The sequence below is a fragment of the Somniosus microcephalus genome, chromosome 29 (genome assembly GCF_052327205.1).
Source record: "Somniosus microcephalus isolate GS21.2 chromosome 29, FLI_Smic_1.0, whole genome shotgun sequence".
Lineage (NCBI taxonomy): Eukaryota > Metazoa > Chordata > Chondrichthyes > Squaliformes > Somniosidae > Somniosus > Somniosus microcephalus.
Window position 1 is genome coordinate 37,197,718 of NC_141015.1, and position 14,080 is coordinate 37,211,797.

The 14,080-nt window shown below is 47.9% G+C and overlaps 2 protein-coding genes across 4 annotated transcripts in view; one reads left to right on the plus strand and one right to left on the minus strand.

Annotated features, from left to right (window-relative positions):
* LOC147098648 (ras-GEF domain-containing family member 1A-like) overlaps window positions 1–14,080 on the plus strand; it is a 34,833-nt gene that overhangs the window by 17,378 nt on the left and 3,375 nt on the right. For all 3 annotated transcript variants that reach the window (XM_085970618.1, XM_085970616.1, XM_085970617.1), the window contains 9 exons: window positions 2,415–2,636; window positions 4,356–4,430; window positions 5,941–6,036; window positions 6,473–6,575; window positions 7,007–7,086; window positions 9,500–9,595; window positions 10,970–11,065; window positions 11,185–11,308; window positions 12,395–12,467. In XM_085970618.1, coding sequence (XP_085826744.1) covers window positions 2,415–2,636; window positions 4,356–4,430; window positions 5,941–6,036; window positions 6,473–6,575; window positions 7,007–7,086; window positions 9,500–9,595; window positions 10,970–11,065; window positions 11,185–11,308; window positions 12,395–12,467 — 965 coding nt within the window. The remainder of the gene's footprint in view (window positions 1–2,414; window positions 2,637–4,355; window positions 4,431–5,940; window positions 6,037–6,472; window positions 6,576–7,006; window positions 7,087–9,499; window positions 9,596–10,969; window positions 11,066–11,184; window positions 11,309–12,394; window positions 12,468–14,080) is intronic.
* Window positions 1–14,080, minus strand: part of csgalnact2 (chondroitin sulfate N-acetylgalactosaminyltransferase 2) — a 112,103-nt gene that overhangs the window by 7,672 nt on the left and 90,351 nt on the right. The window lies entirely within an intron of this gene.

The window sequence follows — 14,080 nt, forward strand, 5'->3', positions numbered from 1 at the left end:
GGCAACAAAATGAGAGAGATTCTTCAGGGCCATCACAAACCCCCCCCTCCCGAGAATACAACTGTGAATAGTTTTCAACGTGTTGGTGTTTGGGTTAAAGCCAGCGAGGGGTTAATTCACTCTCTATAGTTCAAAACTGTTTGGGAAATATTCATCCTGGTTATGCAAGAGAAATGGAGAAACATCAGCTATTAGTGGAATGTTTAGGAAAGTGAAGCCAGCACATTCTGTCTTCTCATCTTAAGATCGCCCTCCTCTCCCCCCGCCAACCGCAACTCACGCGAAGAATTCAGCTCTTTCGATCTCACAATAGCCTTGACACAATCAAAAGGAAGTGGCCTGGTCAAACCTGTCGAATGAAATGCTGCTTGAAAGGAAATACCAGAGGCTGAGATGAAGTAAAGCAGCCTGACCACGTGCTTTACTGCAAGGCTACACTTCCCTCAGAACTCGAGCTGTCCCATCAGCCTCGCAACAGAAGGAACTTTCTTCAGAATTATCCAGCACACGAGGAGCCCATTCGGCCCATCGTGCCTGTGCCGGCTCTTTGAGAGAGCTCTGCAATTAGTCCCACTGCCCCTTTGCTCTTTTACCCAGAGCCTGGCATTATTGTTCCTTTTAAAGTATTTATCCAATTTCCTTTCGAAAATTACTTTCGAATCTGCTTCCGCCGCCCTTTTCGGGCAGGGCATTCCAGATCACAACAACTTGGCCTGGAATTTTCGCAGGGAGTTTTATAAAGGCGCTATATAAATATATAAGTTGTTGTTGAGTTCTCCAGTGGAAGGTCAGCTGAGGCCCCGGAGAAATGGTCCTCAAAGCGGTTTCTCCAGTGGTTTCCGCTCAAGTTTTAGCAGGAGATTGGAAGAAATCCCATGGAAATTCTCCCCCATTGTCACTAATTAGTAAAAATGTTCTTTTCCGCTCCTTCCTCCTATTTTTCTCCACTTCAAGTCCAGTTACTTCCGGTGCCATTGCCCTGCCCAAGAGAGAGAGAGAGAGCAAAAGATCAGGGAAGTGGGGACTGAGCTTCACTGCCCAACTAAATCTTTGAAGGCTCTTTGGTATTTTCCACCCGCGCCACAGCCTAACCAGGACTGCAGTGCCAAAGTGTAGCATGAACTGAGATAATGGCCCCTCGGCAACACCAACACTGGCGTACCCCACCCTCAGTATAACTCGCCCACTGTCTGCAACCCCGGAGACCAAGGGTAGCAGCTACTCTGCTCGCTGTGTAGCCATATTGGAAATGTGTGCATGACGATTTTCCCCTGCTCATTTCTACCGAATTAAAACTTATAAAATTCTAACAGGACTAGACAGACTAGATGCAGGAAGGATGTTCCCGATGGCGGGGGAGTCCAGAACCAGGGGTCACAGTCTAAGGATAAGGGGTAAGCCATTTAGGACTGAGATGAGGAGGAATTTCTTCACCCAGAGAGTGGTGAACCTGTGGAATTCTCTACCACAGAAGGCAGTAGAGGCCAATTCATTAAATATATTCAAGAAGGAGTTGGATATATTTCTTAAGGCTAAAGGGATCAAGGAATATGGGGAGAAGGCAGGGACAGGGTACTGAGTTTGGATGATCAGCCATGATCGCATTGAATGGCGGAGCAGGCTCGAGGGGCCGAATGGCCTACTCCTGCTCCTATCTTCTATGTTTCTATAAGTGTAAACCCATTCAGAAAAAACGTGTTTACAATACGGTCAGAAAACATGAACCCAGAGAAACGCCGTTTATAATGTGCTGCGCACAGCGACTTCTGCCATTCCAGGGCTTTGTAATTGTACTCAAAAGAAAGGACTCCTTTAAGGATTAACTCCTGTTAAAAGGGCTTCAGTGACGTTCAGTTGAGACCAGGATACAGGACACCTTTACGAAACGGTGCAATGGTATAATGGGGAAACAGTAAGGTTGGAATTCTGGTACAATGGAATCAGTGGGGTGAAGGACCTTTCACTTGATTTAACTTTCTACAATTGAGCCCATCTTGACCTGGCCGATATTCAAAATGACCTTGATTAGGGCTTCTAAGTTCAAACCAAACTTAATTTGGGTTGATAGATCTGAATTTATGTTTTGCTTTGTGAAGAAGTCTAGTGGAGCTCATTCGTTGCTCTACAGCAGACAGTATGCATTTAGTTAAAGACTACAGTTCTTGCTGCACACCAGTACACACCTTATTGTCCACTGCTATATGTACGGTGGGTGGGTTATAAGCTAGCTAGGGCTGCATATCCACCACAACAGTTGAGCTGGTGTTGCCACGTAATTTAGGTTGTTTTGAACACCCAGGAGCCCACACTTATTATGGCTCCCCCATGTGAGTTCTGTACTTTCCCTGTACCCTGCTGTCTCCCGCGTGTTCTCCGTGTGACAGCATTTCCTTTTTTTTTTGCTCTCCTCTCAGGAAAACCCTAGCGTGAAGAAAAGCATCAGTCAGATGACTCAAAGTCTGATCCTCAACCTCTCGACCCACAGCCAGTACCAAGAGGCGCGGGAAATAATCAAACCGTCAGTCACGGACAAGAAGACCATCCTGAAGCCCAAGACACAGTCCAGTCAGAAGGATATACTGAGCGTGTGCAATGACCCCTGTGTCTTAGCTCAGCAGCTCACCCATATCGAGATGGTAGGTGAACACTTCTGCGCTTAACCAAACTAGGCATCAGAGTCCAAAGAAATGGTGGCAGAGCCTGAAAGAACAGCAATAAAAGAACAATACCCTAGTTGACGTGTACAGATGGTGTCTTTGTCACAACACAGCTCTTTCACCTCTTAATCCTGGCTTCAAGCCACCATGGTTGAGTTACGAGGGCTGATTTTCTGAATGCGCTCTACTGGCACAGAGCCTCACTCAAGGGCAGATGGGGAGTAAGGAGCTACGTGACAGGGTGAGCTGGCGGTCGGAGGCTCATAAAGTACAGCAACAGGAACAGGCCCCTCGGCCCATAAAGCCTGTGCTGGTCTTTTTCTCCACAAGGACCCCATGATATAACCCCACTCTCCCCGTATTGCTCTTTTTCAAGCCACTTCTCTTAATTCCCTTTTGAAAGAATTGATGGACTCTTTCAAAGCTGGTGTGTGGCAGAGAATTCCACATGCTAATCCACTCTCTGTGTGTAAAGAGATTTTTTTTTTTAATCCCCCCTTTAATTCTTTTTGTGATTATCTGAAATTTGTGCCCTCGCATTACGATCTCAATAAAGAAAAAAGACATATAGCGCCTTTCACGACCTCAGGACGTCCCGAAGCGCTTTACAGCCAATGAAGTACTTTTTGAAGTGTAGTCACTGTTGTAATGTAGGAAACGTGGCAGCCAATTTGCGCACAGCAAGCTCCCACAAACAGCAATGAGATAATGACCGAATTATCTGTTTTAGTGATGTTGATTGAGGGATAATAAATATTGGCGGGGACACCGGGGAGAACTCCCCTGCTCTTCTTCAAAATAGTGCCATGAGATCTTTTACGTTCACCTGAGAGGACAGACGGGGCCTCGGTTTAACGTCTCATCCAAAAGGCGGCACCTCCGACAGTACAGCACTGGAGTGTCAGCCTAGATTTTTATGCTGAAGTCTTTGGAGTGAGACTTGAACCCACAACCTTCTGACTCAGAAGCGAGAGTGCTACCCAGTGAGCCACAGATGACACAATGAGCAGTGAGAGCAACCTATCACTACTTATCTTATCACAACCCTTCATAATCTAGAAAGTGTGGTGAGAGGCCTTTCCTATGTCCCAATGCCTTGATATCATCAACTTTACTACACAGTCTGCATCTGAGAAAGGAATACTCTTAATTCAGCCTGCGGTTTGTCCCAAAGGTGTAAAGGTCCAATGAGCCAACTACACTTTTAGGAGCAAGTTGGTTGACTGTCCAATACGAGACTCCCAAAACAAGCGCTCTACTCGGAGCTCCGATACGGCGAGAGCCCCAGGTGGGCAGAGGAAATGCTTCAAGGACACCCTCAAAGCCTCCTTGAAAAAGTGCAACATCCCCACCGACACCTGGGAATCCCTGGCCCAAGACCGCACAAAGTGGAGGAGAAGCATCCGGGAAGGCACCGAACACCTCGAGTCACTTTGCCGGGAGCAAGTGGAAGCCATGCGCAAACAGCGGAAGAAGCGCACATCAACCCAAGCACCCCACCCACCCGCCCCTTCAATCACCGTCTGCCCCACCTGTGACAGAGACTGTAGGTCCCGCATTGGACTCATCAGTCACCTGAGAACTCATTTTTAATGTGGAAGTAAGTCATCCTCGGTTCCCAGGGACTGCCTAAGAAGAAGAAGGTTGACTGTAATTAATGTAACTGTGTGCTAATTGATGTCCCCTTGATATTCGTAGGAGCGGTTAACGTACATCACCCCAGAGGAGCTGGTGCACATATTCAACCACATGGATTCAATGGACAATCACAAGGTAGGGATGGGAGCAGATTCATGGGAGGGGTAATTTTACGAACTCTTGCCATTTAGGACTGAGATGAGGAGAAGTGTCTTCACTCAGAGGGTGGTGAATCTTTGGAATTCTCTACCCCAGAGGGCTGTGGAGGCTCAGTCGTTGAGTATATTCAAGACAGAGATCAATAGATATTTGAATATTAAGGGAATCAAGGGATATGGGGATAGTGCAGGAAAGTCGAGTTGAGGTGCATTTAGGGTTAGGGTTGGGGTTATGATCTTATTGAATGGCGGAGCAGGCTCGAAGGGCCAAATGGCCGACTCCTGCTCCTATTTCTTATGTTCTTATACCCTCGAGATACACCAGCCGGGCCGCACTTATCGGGAGTTTGGCCCGTGAACATTGATGATTTTCTGTCATTAGCAAATCACCGTAAGGTGCGTGTGCGGATTGTTGTACACCAGTGGTGTAATAGTGTTACACACTTCAGGGTCAGGTGGTTTTAATCGTGGGGTTGGGGAGGAGGGGAGAGAGGGCATTGATACACGCTTACCTAGTCAGCTGTAAAATTGTATTTCAAATAAAAAGACAGACTTGCATTTCTACAGCGCTTTTCACGATCACCGAACATCCCAAAGCGCTTTAAAGCCAATGAAGTACTTTTTGATGTGCAGTCACTGTTGTAATGTGGGAAACACGGCAGCCAATTTGCTGATAATGACCAGATAATCTGTTTTTAGTGATGCTGAATGAGGGATAAATATTGGTCCAGGACACCGGGGATAAGTCGCCTGCTCTTCTTCACGGGATCTTTTACGTCCACCCGAGAGGTTTAACGCCTCATCCGAAAGACGCCACCTCCCACAGCACGGCGCTCCCTCGGCACTGCCCTGGAGTGTCAGCCTCGATTTTTGTGCTGGAGTCTCTGGAGTGGGACTTTGAACCCACGACCTTCTGACTCAGGGGCGAGGATGCCACCCACTGAGTCACGGCTGACACAAAAACTCCACGCCAAGGGAGCAAAACATTTTTAAAATAAATGATCGGGAGTGGGCGGACGCACTGCCAAATGTGAGATTACACTGCGAGATGTCACAGTTCCTTTGTCCCCTACTTTAACAGATGCCTTGATGGTGATAGTGTAGCAGATGACAGTTTTCAGACAAACGCTTCCAACACGCTTTCACATTGATATCTCACAGCTGGTGGTCCATCGGTTTTAAAATGTTTCTAAGCTGCAGTTGTTCTGTGTGGGCCATCTTTTTTGATAGATTGCCGCTGAGGTTTTTTGTTGCGGCTTTCAGTCAGGAATGTAATCGTCCCGGAGCCACTGATACACCCGGCAAACAGCTGGAAGGAGCAGGCGCAAAACCTTAAACCACAAGCTGCCCGCAAGCATTTAACACCCTCCAAACCCTCGGGAGGGGTGGGGTTCAAAAAATCATTTATCAAAGTCCTCACATTTCAGCTGCCAGAGAAATGTCTTTGACATTTATTTTAATTCTTTTTCATTCTGCTTCTTTTCAAGAGCTGTCGCAGTGACATCAAGAAGACGTACAACTTGGAAGCGTGTGACAACTGGTTTAATCGGCTGAGTTCTCTGGTAGCGACCGAGATATGCAGAGTAAGTTAACAGGAATGACTCTGGTTTTCTGGTGGGCAGTTAGTCACCTCAGCTGCCGCACTGCGATGTATCAGTAATGTTGTCGTCTTGGCTCTCTGTCTGAGGATTGGAGCTGGGATGAGAGTCTTCACAGTGAATCACTGTGGTGATGGTACAGTAATTCACTCTGGGGATCTCCTGCACCTGCCCCTAGGGGGTGCCAGTCAGGATTTTTGGTGGTTCCATTTTTTAAGTTTATTCTCCCAGAATTTGCTTCAGACTAAATCTTCATTGAATATCAGTGTGTGTCACGTTGCACAGACAAACATTGATGATTTGATTGGTGGAGAGGGGGGAATCCCAATGGTCATCCAGCAGGTCTCATTTTCAAACCAGTTCTGCCTCCCCTCCCCCCACTTCTCCCGATGTCTCATTGGCCATTTCTTTCTAATTGCAGGTTGGGAAAAAGAAACAGCGGACGCGGGTGGTGGAGTTTTTTATCGACGTGGCGAGGGAGTGTTTTAACATCGGCAACTTCAACTCCCTAATGGCGATCATCTGTGAGTATTCTCCCGAGGTCCCTGCGCTCCTCCAGTTCTGGCCTCTTGCGCATCACCCCGATTTTCATCGCTCCACCATTGGCGGCCGTGTCTTCAGCTGCCCGGGCCCTAAGCTCTGGAATTCCCTCCCTGAACCTCTCTGCCTCCCTCACCTCCTTCAAGACGCTCTTTAAAACCTACCTCCTTGACCAAGCTTTAGGTCACCTGTCCTAATATCGCCTTATGTGGCTCGGTGTCAAATTTTGTTTGATAATCGCTCCTGTGAAGCGCCTTGGGACGTTTTGCTATGATAAAGGCGCCGTATAAAGGCAGGTTGTTGTAAAACGAGAAGCGACTCCCTTTTTCATTCGCTGTGCTCGGAGAGGTGAAGGCTTTTGTACTGAATCCAGTTCCTCCACTGAAGGCTCCTCTCTCCTTCCTCTCTCTTGCAGCTGGCATGAACCTGAGCCCCGTCGCCAGGCTGAAGAAAACTTGGTCCAAGGTCAAAAAGGCGAAATTTGAAGTTTTGGAAGTAAGTGGCTGCGAGCGGCGGGGGGGGGGGTGCGGACACCGTCCCCGAGGGTGCGGTTACCCACGGATTCTGCGTATCCTTTTGCCGCTCAGCTGCATCTTACACAATGATAACTGCATACTAATGAAAGAGGAGGCCACCGAATCCCAAATCTGAGCTTCCCCCCTAGTTTCTGGGAGTCCACTCTGGGAGACTTGGTAGAGCTGTCTCCCCCGGTAACCTATTGACGTGTCATTCTTAATATATTCTTATAAGTGTCTTGCCTGAACCCTGACGAGTTAGTTGGGATAGCCGCCAGTGCGCCCTCTAAGTTGGGCGCGTGCGCAGCCGCGCAGTAATTGGCAAGGTACCGCGCAGGCCACTCACGAGCTTTTCCATTTGAATTACCGCGCCTGCGCAGTTTTTTAAAGGGACCGCACATTGAAATAATCAGGCCGCGCGCGACAAAGACAATTCAGAGGGAACATTGATAACCACAAACTCTGTCAGCAGGAACACACTGGCTGAAGCTCAGAAGAGGGGAAGTGAGCAGGCTCGCTTTAGATCCGCACACAGCGGGCGGTGGAAGGAGCAAGGGAGACGGCCCAAGGGAGGTGGAGTCGGGAAATCTGAGCGGGGATGGGATAGTTTCTCTGGCGATACGTTGATTTGAGGAGGGGGGTGGTGGGTGTAAGGGACAGAGTGCCACTCCCACTCCGACCTCACTGTCCTCGGCCTCTTGCATTGTTCCACGGAAGCTCAGCGTAAGCTCGAGGAACAGCACCTCATCCTCCGATTAGGCACTTTACAACCTTCCGGACTCAACATAGAGTTCAACAATTTCAGATCATAACCTCGGCCCCTATCACATATATATATATTTTCTTTTTTTTTTATCCACACTTTTGTTTGGCCTTTTTTCTTCCCTCCCACGTGGCAGCTGTCCTTCATTCTGCCAGTGCAATTCACACCTCATCTAGAGCCATCCTTTGTTCCTTAACCTGTCCCATTACCACCTCCTCTCGCCTTGTATATCTCTTAATGTCTCTTAATCTCTCCTGCTTTCTATCCTATCACTGACCTTCCCTTTTGTTCTTTCATGCCCTCCCCCTTTTCCCAGCCCCTAAACTTGCTTTCCACTTCCTGCTTTTTTCCAGTTCTGACAAAGGGTCTTCGTCCTGAAACGTTGACTCTATTTCTCTCTCCACCGATGCTGCCCTGTCCTGCTGAGTTTTCCCTGCGTTTTCTGTTGTTATTTCGGATTTCCAGCATCCGCAGTATTTGGTTATTGTAAAAGTGCCAGGAGTTGTTGGACTTCGGCCTTTCTCCTCCCGCTCGATTGCTCTGTGATTAGAGCACCACCGTGTGGTAGCGTTGGGGCCGTGCTTTGGTTCGATGGTCCTGCTCCCGGAGGATGTGCTCGGACCTGCACTCCAACCTCCAGCTGGCGAGATCGCACTTTTACGTAGACAAGACACAGCCACAGGAGTTCTGCCCACACTACTGGGTGCCCGTGATGAAGCTAAGCGTAGGAATTTCTGTCTTGCAGTGTCATAAACACTCAGAGAGCTGATCAGTGTAGCCCCCAAAAGGATGTTTACTGTACAATTTATTCAATTCACTGGCTGTGATACTTTGAGCTGAAATCATTTTAGCGTGAACAGGTTTGCTTGAAATTCCTCTCTGCTATTTCAACAGATGCAGCGACCTGTTCTAAATGGGTCAGCGCCTCCTTTAAAACAGCACAAACATATGCTGATATTGCCCCTCAGAATAATCTTGAGATTCAATCCATTAATCATTTTTCCCGCCCCCCCACCCTTCACATTAACATCCAGTGCACGTTACGCGCGATGGAATCTAGCTCTGGGTGACATGGGAGCAACATTCGTAGGATCATCGAATGATACGCCGCAGAAGGAGGCCATTCGGCCCATCCTGCCTGTCCCGGCTCTTTGAAAGAGCTATCCAATTAGTCCCCCTCCCCTGCTCTTTCCCCATAGCCCTGTAATTTATTTTCACTCCAAGTATTTATCCAATTCCCTTTTGAATGCTACTATTGAATCTGCTTCCACCGCCCTATCATTCAGCGCATACCAGATCACAACAACTCGCTGCATAAAAAATAATGTTTCCTCATCTCCCCCTCTGGTTCTTTTGCCAATTACCTTCACTCTGTGTCCTCTGGTTACCGACCCTCCTGCCACTGGAAACAGTTTCTCCTTATTTAGTTCCACAAACGTTCCCAGTTCCATCGCGAATACAGACCCAGTGTCCGGGCAGCCGTCTTTCCATCGGGAGGTGCGCGTAAAGATCTCACGCTTGCGCCCTTCACTGCCACGCCCGCACCATAGAAAAACCATTCGGGGCCCTCCCCCCAGGAAGCTTTCAACTGATACCAGATTGTTTTTTTGTTCTGTGTTTTGTTGAATAGAATCACATGGACCCTTCCAGCAATTTCTCTCACTACAGAACAGCACTGCAGGGGGCAGTCCAACGTTCCCAGACAGCACACAGCAACCGGGAGAAGGTAAGCAATGCCTCGCAATGGAAAGGTATTGCTTGAAATACACATCTAGCCCGTCCATCTGGGGAGGACAGTTCAGCCAGGGCTCCGTCTTGCCTCTTCTGCTGGTTCAGTGGAGGTTAAAAGACCCCATGGCACTATTACACACACAGAACAACATCGAATTTACAGCATAGATGCAGGCCATTTGGCCCAACTGGTCCATGCAAGTGTTTGTGCTCCACACGAGCCTCCTCCCACTTTCTTCATCCTGCCCTATCAGCATAATCCTCTGTTACTTTCTCCCTCAGGAGAGTGAGTGTCTGATTGATTACAGCTATTACATAGAACTACAGGAAACTTTGCGATATCCGGCACCGACGGGACCGAGCTGTTGCCGTTAGATCAAAACTGCCGGACATGTTGAAACATACGGAGATTTTCAGCTCCGTGTGAATCAACAAACCCTGTTGCTTAGCAACAGCTTCAAAACAGTCGGCTGCAGCTTAAAAGCGTCTCTAGCTGAAGCTGTTGCTTAGCTATAGACCTTGCAGAGCCTGACTGGGGAAAAAAAAAGCAACGAGAAGTAAAAAAACTTATAGGAAACGGCTCCTGAATTTTGCCAGTAGATAGAGCTTTCTGGACATTTAACCTCCGGTTAAATGAAAGTTTCCTATAAATAGAATTTACAGCACAGAAACAGGCCATTCGGCCCAACTGGTCCATGCCGGTGTTTATGCTCCACACGAGCTTCCTCCCACTCTACGTCATCTCACCCTATCAGCATATCCCTCTATTCCTTCCTCCCTCATGTGTTTATCCAGCTTCCCCTTAAATGTATCTCTGCTAGAGCGAGTTCCACATTCTCACCACTCTCTGGGTAAAGATGTTTCTCCTGAATTCCCTATCGGATTTATTAGTGACACTCTTATAATATTTATGATCCCTAGTTCTGGTCTCCCCCGCAAGTGGAAAGATTTTCTCTCCGTCTACCCTGTCGGACCCCTTCATAATTTTAACGGCCTCTCTCGGGTCACCCCTCTCTTTTCCAGAGAAAGGAGCCCCAGCCTGTTCGGCCTTTCCTGGTATAGACACACAGACACACACACAAAAAAACTGGCTGCACATCTCATTCCTGTCTGTGGGATCTTTCTGTGTGCAAAATGGCTGCCGCATTTGCGTACACAATAGTGAATGGATACACTTCAAACCGATTTCTTCCATGTGAAACTCCTTATGATGATCGAGACTCACGATAAGGCACTGTGTGAACATGAGATAAGACAGGATAAAATGTCACGCTTTGCCTCTTTAAATTTCCTTTAATTAAAAGAGCTATTTCTGATTCACTGACTTGAGGGAATAAATCGTTAAATTGGTTATTTTTTTTCCCCTTAGATTGTCATTCCAGTTTTCAATCTCTTCATTAAAGACATCTACTTTCTGAACAAGATTCACGCCAACAGGCTACCTAACGGGCAAATTAATTTTAAGGTAAGGGGGGCCAGCACTAACACCACACACACACAACAGAGCTGCATTTTCAGTCATTTCACCATTTCCTATCGAGGGACAACGCACCTCACCTTTATTGTCGCTTCCTCCCTCCGCAGAAATTCTGGGAAATTGCCAAACAGATCAGCGAGTTTATGATGTGGAAACAGGTGGAGTGTCCCTTCGAGAAGGACAAGAAGATCAAAAACTATCTCCTGACGGCTCCTGTCTACACAGAGGAAGGTAGGTCCTTCGGGTTAACAAGGTGGGCTTTGGGGGGCTGTCCCTGCGTTACAGGCCCAAGTCCCAGTGCTGACCAATGCTTCTGTTTTAAAGGGACAGGAGCTGTCCCATGTTACAGGCCCGAGTCCCAGTGCTGACCAATGCTTCTGTTTTAAAGGGACAGGAGCTGTCCCATGTTACAGGCCCAAGTCCCAGTGCTGACCAATGCTTCTGTCTTAAAGGGACAGGAGCTGTCCCATGTTACAGGCCCGAGTCCCGGTGCTGAGGGACAGGAGCTGTCCCATGTTACAGGATTGCGTCCCGGTGCTGACCAATGCTTCTGTCTTAAAGGGACAGGAGCTGTCCCATGTTACAGGTCTAAGTCCTGGTGCTGACTAATGCTTCAGTCGCAAAGGGACACAGGACCGTCCTATATTACAGTTCTGAGACCTGTCGACGACTCTGTTGATGACTCTTGTAATGTTAATGCAGGATGAGGGCTGTCCTCCTTATGGCAGGTCTGAATCCTGGTGCTAAAGATCCCATGCGAGGATTGAGTTGCCTCAATCTCAACCCACTTTGCATGGACCAGACAGAACAAAAGTTACAACAATTGGACACAAAAAGGTGATGTCACTCAACAAGGTTGCTCAAGGGATGGCTTGTGTGGGGAAATGGGGTTGGATTAAGGTACTTTATTGTGAGAGACTGTAGCTAAGATCATCATGGGCTAGGATCATCACGGATCTAGGTAACCTAGAAGTGCTTGACGGAGACACTAGGTGGGCAGTTTTGACCTAAGCCACCCTTGTGGAACGCTGGTTTTGCACTTTGCCCGATTTTACGCTGCATTGATGTCAATGGGTGGGTTGTAAAACCGGATTTCCATCCGATCCCGTGGGCCTCCCGCTCGACGAGATAGATTAAAGTTAACCCCTCCCGATGTCAAAAGTGGGAAACTGTCCATCCCCAGCACTAATACGCAGAGCATTCATCAAATAAGAAAGCTACGTTCAGAGAACAAACTCAGTTTCTGATTGGTTCGGAGTGATGCGATGTTGAAGGCCCAGCTCTAACTTGCTCTCTTTCTCTTTCTCTCGTTTCTAGCCCTTTACTTGGCTTCATTTGAGAGCGAGGGGCCCGAGAATCACATGGAGAAGGACAGCTGGAAGTCACTCAGGTACCTGTCCTTGCACTTGAGTTTCTTAATCCTTTGGGCACATTGGTGATGCCAAGAATGCAGATACCAATTTAGCCGCAAATCGTGGACCAGGAGGCCCAAATGTTAATTTAAGATCCATTAAACAGGTCAATTTAATTTGGTGAAATGTGAGCAAGGGGACTCTAGTATTTGATTACTAACAAGAAATAAACAAGGTAAATGTCGGAAAAGTGGCGGGACCCGTTCTTACATGGCGCTGGACGTAAGAAAACTACTAGGCACTTGGTCTAAGCGTTAAACAAAGCTTTAATCAACTGTTTTACAACATGGAGGTCTAGTTGTGTCCTTCACTAGTTCCTGTTAAGAATGTCCTGCGCAAGCTGGGCCCGTGCCAGTGTATTTATACTCTCCCTGGACAGCACCACCCGCAGGCCGCTCAGTATTATTTCATAAGTCTTTCTTTCATGAATGACTGATTCATGTCAGCGCTTGTGTCAGATTTGGCCAGAGTGGGTGCATTTCCTCGGTAGTTGAGGTTTCTGTCGCACTTCCGGTGAAGATACGGCAGCAGAGCAGGAGAAGCCCTGAGGAAATTCACTCCCCCGTCCCCCCGCCCCCCCAGCAACTCACTCGAGAGTCAGTTAGATTCCATGATTGGGCGAATGGAGATCTTTGCTTCTGGATGGATGAGTTAAGATGGGCTGAATGGGCTCCCTCCTTTTGTGCTCGTGGTCTTGAAGATTCAAGGCGTTTTACTTCGGTTCCAGAGGAAAGCAATGCCGAAATCCCAGGTATTGCCTCTATGCTGCTCGAGTCCCAGTCCCTCCCACACCCGCTTGTGTTAGTGGGGACCAAGCGTGAGCTTCGGCACAAGTCAGGTTGATAAATGGAGGGTCTCTGCCTCTATCTAATCTCAGGAAGAGCTCATGTGCGTGCTTGCCATCCTTCCCTTGTGCCACACCTAGAATTCTGACTGAAACAGTCCCCTTTGGAAGAGGTCTGAAGGATGCAGGCCGGACAGTGATTGGAAAGTGCACTTTTCAATGGCCATCTGTGGAAACGGTGGCGTAGTGGTTATGTTACTGGACCAACAGCCTAGACTAATGATCCAGAGACGCGAGTTCAAATCCTACCACGGCAGCTGGGGAATTTAAATTCAGTTCATTAAATAAATCTGGAATAAAGAAGCTAGTGTCAGTAATGGTGACCATTAAACTCTCGGATTGTCATAAAAACCCATCTGGTTCACTAATGTCCTTTAAGGAAGGAAATCTGCCGCCCTTACCCGGTCTGGCCAATATGGGACTCCAGACCCACAGCAATGTGGTTGACTCTTAACTGCCCCTCTGAAATGGCCGAAGGGAATTAGGGATGGGCAATAAATGCTGGCCTAGCCAGTGACGCCCACATCCCGTGAATAAATAAAAAAAAAAAAAAAATCAGGGTCAAATGATTGCGAGCCCCGCAGAAATGAGGGCTTTCAGATGCCAGCAACCGACCCAAAATGGATCCTTTTCCCCTGTTTCTTCCTCAGACAACACTACCAAAATAACAGTGTAAGTGGTCTGTCATGAATCTTATCATGACTCATGAAGTAACACTGGGCGGCCAGTTGGTGGCGCCGTCCAAGG